General features: G+C 49.6%; 1 protein-coding gene and 1 pseudogene across 1 annotated transcript in view; both read right to left on the bottom strand.

The window, feature by feature from the left end:
- The window catches only part of MEIOC (meiosis specific with coiled-coil domain), a 35,322-nt gene extending 32,379 nt beyond the window's left edge, over positions 1-2,943 (bottom strand). The window contains exon 1 of the mRNA XM_015413077.1: positions 2,870-2,943. Within this exon, the coding sequence (XP_015268563.1) occupies positions 2,870-2,943 (74 nt within the window). The remainder of the gene's footprint in view (positions 1-2,869) is intronic.
- Positions 2,944-4,404: 1,461 nt separating this feature from the next.
- On the bottom strand, positions 4,405-5,677 carry LOC107112018 (annotated as a pseudogene).
- Between the last annotated feature and the right edge of the window lie 1,118 nt (positions 5,678-6,795).

The raw sequence follows: 6,795 nt of genomic DNA, 5'->3' as shown, positions 1-6,795 counted from the left end.
TCCAGGGCCGGGGTGAGGGCACGGGCGGTCCCTTCCCCAGATTCTGGGCGGTCCGGGCCGCCTTGAACTGAGGCGCGACGGGCAGGTGAGAGAAAGGAGAACGGCCGTTACCGCAGCTGGCCGGCCGACTGACTGACCGACTGACTGAGCGACAGGCGAGGGGGAGGGGACTGCCAGGGCTCTCCCCTCCCACCTTGCCGCTGCCTCGGGAAGCGATTGGCCGTTGCCGATGTGGAGGCGACCAATACGAGCTCGCTTTTCCCTCTTTCGGCTCACCCCCCCCTATAGGAGACTCCACAGTCTGTCTCACAACCCAGGGTAACCAATGAGAAGCGCCCCTCAACGTTTCCTCCCTCCCCCGTCCAGTTCTGCGCCCAATGACAGTTGTTGTGCGGCTCTCTCCGCTCTCTCTCTCTCTCTTTTTAATAACAGCAATTCCTCACGCGCTTCTTTAGACCTCTGGCTGCTCTCGCAACCTATTCTAATCCTCGATGACTACCTTGTTAGCTGACCCCCCTTGCTTGCGATTGGATACGCTGTAACCAATTGGGAAAGGCGAGAAATTGTTGTGTTCACCCGGTGATAAGTATGACCAGAAGGCGGTTGGAACAAATGCATTCGCCCCTTTTCCCGCTAAAAAAAAGGAGGGAGGGGAGAGTGAATGCTGATTGGTGCAAACGCGCGAGTGTTCGAAGAGTGATTGGCTATAGAAGGAGGAAAGGGGCGGTTGTCAGCATGAGTGAACCCCACATAACCCCTGTCAGGAATGCATTATTGTTGTTAGGTGAGATTCGTTAGCATAATGATAATAGCAGCATATATTATTAATAACGTGTCCAATATTATTTATGCCATTGTTTATGCCATTGTTATTGTTCTTGCTAACTGCCGTAAGTACCCAATAAAATAAATATTTAGATTATTTATTTAGATAGATTGCACAAATGAAACAATCCTTCATGCGCTTAAAAATATTTAGTTATTTAAGACATTAGCTGCCTTTCTTCCTTGAGGAGTTTAAGATGGCTTACGCTATAAATAAAGTATAATAAAAACAACAAAGGCCCCGGTCACACGGCAAAGTTGCCGCGGGAGAGGCACGGATGGTGGGCGGATTATCCGGGCGCGATCACACCCCAGCATCTGGGAAGTGGAGCGCACCCGTGGCTTAGCGCCGACAATGCGCCTTAAAAAACTAGTACCTCCAAGGTACTGTAAGACAGAAACTCCGTCAAAGGTTGTGCTCCCCCAGCCCAATTTGAGAAAGCACACGGCAGTCTTGTAGAGGAGAATCAGATCTTGTACTTTATTGATCAACAAAGGAGGGAGGTGCAGATCCAATAAGATTTCGGACCCTACAGCTCTCCCTAAGGTTACAATGAGAGACAAAAGGTTTTATACCCCCTATGACAGAAATAAAACATAATTATTGGTTTCATCACAGTTAGTTACATATCCGTCACACCATTCTGATTGGGTTCAAACCTGTAGGCTGGATTTTCTCAGGCAAAACTGTACCTCCTCCAGCTAAACAATAGACTTTCTTCTTCCTAGGCTGTGCAATTCTAAAAAGTATCTAATTGTAACAAATATTAGTACATCATGCAGTGGTTCTTCATCTAATGCAAGCAAACTGACATCAGTACGATTGGCAAGAACAAGCAAGGTCACTGTGGTGTGATTGCCTGTCAGCATTTGGTATTTTACCCAGAATGCCTTTAAGCAATGAACCAAAGTGAATATCTGAATAGATGTTCATGATTGATTTCAGTCACTGTGATTAGAATCATCAAAGGCACTTAACATATGCACCATGGAAGTGTTAAGTACACCTGCTAAGTTAAACTAACTTAGTCAGCGGCAGAGTGCAAAGGGTTTCATAAGCGATGTGTACAACAGTACTAGTAAACGTTTGCCACGGGCTGCCTCCAGACGCCCGTGGTGTGATCGTGCTGGCATGCAGCATTCCCCTCCAGTCCCTCATTTACCTGCCGGCGCCGAGGGAAGGACCCGGGGTGTGCTGCCAGCGTGTCTGATCGCGTAATCGCGCATCAAACTGCACCGGGGCAATTAGCCACGCCCCCCCCGCAATATCCGGCCTGTGTGACCGGGGTCAATGTTAAGCAACCCCAGCTGGTTATCTCTCTATATTAATAATTGAGTTTTTGTGTGACTCTTTTCTGAAGGTTCCACACGCTCCGCCTTTGGGTCCCTGCACTGTCAGTCCAACGCTGTACCAATCCAGTGGCTGCGGAGGTGGCACCCAGCGTCTCGGCCTCAGTGGGGTGCGAGGCAATGGAAGGGACAGGCTGCTTGCACGGGAAACAGAAACCAAAGCCAGGCCAGGAGGGCCCCTTTTGTCCGCCAAGCTGCTTCCTCCCCCGCCGCTGGAGCAGAGTCGCACAGCCACCCCCTCCCAGCAGCGCTCGCGCAGAGCTCTTGCCCCCAACCCGCCTGGCCTTCTGCTTCCCTTTCCTTCGCCGGACGGACACCCGCTTTGCATAGCGCCCCTCCCACAGAGGGGGGGGGATGAGCAGGAACTGGAGACCACCAAGGCTTCTCTGTGGCCGGCCACCATCAATCTTCTCCCGGCCTGTTCTGTCCTGGTAAGTGCCACTTCTTAGGACAACGTGCGCCCCCCGCATGCCTTCCCCTTGTCTAGCATGAAGTTCTGTCTGACAGAGCCTGCTCGAGATCTCCATGCTCAGCGGCCATTGAGGGGAGCGGGCCATCACAGGGCGTGTGCAAAGCCCAGCGGAGCAGCCCTCACCACCTCAGGTCTCCCCTCTGCCGAGACCTCTTGTCCCCACCCGCCACCCCTTCCCCCAGTGAAGACGCGCCAGAACTGTGGCTGCTCCCTCAGCCACACCTGCCCTCTGAGCCCGCTGCGTTGGCGGCGGGCAGAGACAGGCTGCCATTTGGCAGGGACCGCAAGGCCAGCATCTTTCTAGAGCTCGTTGTGTTGCGTCTACAATGGGCTTTGCCACTAGTAAAACCATAAAGCTGATAAAAACCCCAGCTGATCCAAGGGTTTGGGCTGGGCTGTCACCAGTATGCTGATGATGCCCAGCTATATCTATTGATGGACAGATGGACTCTGCCCCAGATATTTTGGCCAGGGCATTGGTTGGTTTGTTACAGCAGTCGACTGAAGCTAAATCCATCGAAGACAGAGGTCCTATGCCTGAGTCTTGGTGTGTGTGTGTTGAGGAAATGAGGGGTGCAGGAACCTTTTCATGCACTCCCATCTCCAGTTCTGTTCATGTTGGGAGGGAGAGAAGCTGGCTTCCCAGTTGCATCAAGAGAGAGACAGTTGTTCTAAACCAAAACTCAGTTTATTTTATTACACACTCTTAAATCAGAAAACACTTTTGTAGCATTTCAATATTCAACATAGAATATTTCAACACAACCCCAATACATAAACAGTGCACTTGTAATTCTATAAAGGATATCCTTGGTTGCTCTGTCAAGACCCATAAGAGAGGCTGGTTAGCCAGAACAACAAGGAACAAAACTAAATCCAGACATTAAGTACCCTTTCCCAACCATAGGCTAATGTAACTGTCAGTCAAGTCTGTGACGAGCCTTAGACATACATCTGACCAGGGCTTTTTTTGTAGAAAAAATCCAGCAGGAACTCACTAACATAATAGACTACACCCAACAGCAGAAACTCATTAGCATATTAGGCCACATCCCTGACAGTGCGGCTCATTAGCATATTAGGCTACACCCCCATGCCTTCCCCTGGCTTGCCCGGGTGCCCCGCGATGGCGGGGAGCCTGGGCAAGACCCCCCCCCCTTGAAGAGAAGGGAAGGCAGTTTAAACTGCCTTCCCTTGACTTTCCTGGGAGCCCTGTGGTGCAGGGAGCCCGGGCAAGCCGGCCCTTTGAGGGAAGGAGAGGCAGTTTGAACTGCCTTCCCTTGGCTTGCCTGGGCACCCCGCGGCAGTGGGGAGCCCGGGCAAGCTGGCCCTTGGACAGGCCAGGGAAAGCCCGATCCTTCCAGGGGCCCCCCTGGCCCACCCACCTCGGAGTCGCCGGGGGGGGGTCGGTCGCTCTCCAGGCCTTCCCTCTGTAGCCACGCATGCACAGAGTTTTTGGCTGTAGTTGGCATGGCCAACTCTGAAGCCAGCCGGAACTCTGTTCCTGTGCGTTCCTGCCCAAAAATAGCCCTGCATCTGACATATACAACAAAGTCAGCCCCTTCTTTCTATCTCTGGGGTCAGGAAAGTCAAGGAAAGCTGGGTTAAGCTAGGTTGACTCAGAGAGTCCCAGGAAGCTAGATTCAGATACTCTATCCTATTTAGAATTTGATAGTGACTCCTGACTTCTGCAAAGTATAAACATTCCCAGAAGGCAGAAGTCATGTGAGGCAAAGTCATGTACAGGGTTATTGGTACTAGATGGCTACAGCACTTAGCAGAGTCCCAAAGCCTCCTGGGAAACCGAACCACAGATTCAACTGTAGAGAAATTAAAGTATCATAGGTTTAAGAGAGGACTGAGGCTCAGTCAAGCCCTAATTCTGCGACAGGGTGGGATCGAGGATCCGACTCCCAACCCTTGGTGGGGCATCTTTGATGCCAATTGTGAGGAGCTTAGGAGAAATCCTAGATGCTCCATTGTTTGGTGCAGTGGTTAAGTGTGTGGACTGTAATCTGGGAGAGCCGGGTTTGATTCCCCACTCCTCCACTTGCAGCTGCTGGATGCCCTTGGGCAAGCCATAGTTCTGTCAGAGCTGTCCTTGAAAGGGCAGTTCTTGAAAGACCTCTCTCAGCCCCAGCTACCTCACAGGGTGTCTGTTGTGGGGAGGGGAAGGGAAAGGAGTTTGTAAGCCGCTCTGAGACTCCGAGTGAAGGACGGGGTATAAATCGCTCTGAGACTACTTTGGGTCGTGAAGGGTGGGTTATAAATCCAATCTCTTCTCCTCCTCCTCCTCCTCTTCCTCTTCTTCTTCTTCTTCTTCCCAGGTCACTACCAAGGCTCCCTCTAAGCTGTGGAGTCCTGTGAGCAAAAATTCTACTTAGTGAGCTACTGGCATTAAAGTTGTGAGCAGTGATTTGGCTGCTGTTGTTATTGTTGTTCAGTCGCACAGTTGAGTCCGATTCTTCGTGACCCCATGGACCACATCATGCCAGGCCCTCCCTTTTTTTTTTTTTTTTTTTTGCAGTTCATGATGGTTTGTTTGTTAGTGCCAATAATGAAAGATAACCGTGATAGCTCAAATACTTGAGTGGAATGAATCCAGTCATGAGCGCAAGACTTGAAGCACGCAAGTTCTTCAGGCTTGAACCACAGGTTAATCTCTTTCTGAGCACTCTCTGCAGAGTCACTGCCATGAATGATGTTCCTGCCCACTTGGATACAGAAGTCACCATGGATAGTACCAGGCTTCGAATCTGCAGGGTTAGTTTCCCCCAACATTACTCTGCAATTCTCTTCAATGTTGAGGCCTTCCCAAACCGTGGCCACTACAGGTCCAGAATTCATATATTTAAACCTGAGTAGAATGGCCTATCTTTCAGATAGATGTAATGTTGTTTGAGAAGGTTTTCAGAAGCATGCATACATTTAAAGCCACCAGTCCGAAGCCCTTTTGTTTTCTCCTACTAATCCCTGCTGGACTCCATCAGGCTTGATGGCAATGAAGGTGCATTCTGTGTTGGAAGCCATAATTAATACATAATCTGGGGGAAGAGCACGCCAGGCCCTCCTGTCCTCCGTCATGCTCCGGAGTTTGCTCAACTTCATATTCGTTGCATCAATAATACTGTCTAACCATCTCATCCTTTGCCGTCCCCGTCTTCTTTTACTGTCAACCTTTCCCAGCATCAAGGTCTTCTCCACTGAGGGCTCCCTTCTCATTTGGTGGCCAAAGTATTTGAGCTTCAGCTTCAGTATCTGGTCTTCCAGGGAACAGTCAGGGTTGATTTCTTTTACGATTGACTGATTTGATCGCCTTGCAATCCAAGGGACTCTCAAGAGTCTTCTCCAGCACCATAATTTGAAAGCATCTATTCTTCGGCTCTCAGCCTTCCTTATAGTCCAACTCTCGCAGTCATACATTACTACTGGGAAAGCCATTGCTTTGTCCATATGGACTTTTGTTGGCAAGGTGATGTCTCTACTTTTTATTATGCTGTCTAGGTTTGCCATCACTTTCTTCCCAAGGAGCAGGTGTCCTTTAATTTCATGGCTGCTGTCACCGTCTGCAGTGATCTTGGATCCCAGGAATGTGAAGTCTGTCACTGCTTCCACGACTTCCACTTCTATTTGACAAAGAGTGATGGAGCCATCGATGCTCCCTCTAAGCTGTGGAGTATTGTGGGCAAACATTCTACTTTGTGAGCGACTGGCATTAAAGTTGTGAGCGAGATATTTGGCTACTGCATAAATTAGTTTGCTCTGGAGCCATCCTTTCTGAGCTAAAACAAAAATCTGTGAGCTGGAGGCTAAAAAACTGTGAGCTAGCTCACACTAACTCAGCTTAGAGGGAACACTGGGCCGGATGCCATGATCTTAGTTTTTTTGATGTTGAGTTTCAAACCAATTTTTGCACTCTCCTCTTTCAGCCTTAGCAAGAAGTTCTTTAGGTCCTCTTCACTTTCTGCCATTAGAGTGGTATCGTTTGCATATCTGAGGTTGGTGATGTTTTTCCTGGCATTCTGAATTCCCGCTTGTGATTCATCCAGGCCAGCATTTCGCATGATGTACTCTGCATATAAATTAAATAAGCAAGGTGACAATATACATCCTTGTCGTACTCCTTTTCCTATGCTAAACCAATCAGT

This window comes from Gekko japonicus, unplaced genomic scaffold (assembly GCF_001447785.1).
Source record: "Gekko japonicus isolate JY-2015 unplaced genomic scaffold, Gekko_japonicus_V1.1 scaffold3062, whole genome shotgun sequence".
In the NCBI taxonomy this organism is placed as follows: domain Eukaryota; kingdom Metazoa; phylum Chordata; class Lepidosauria; order Squamata; family Gekkonidae; genus Gekko; species Gekko japonicus.
Note: the sequence above shows the minus strand (reverse complement) of the source record. Positions and strands in the feature narration are given on the sequence as shown.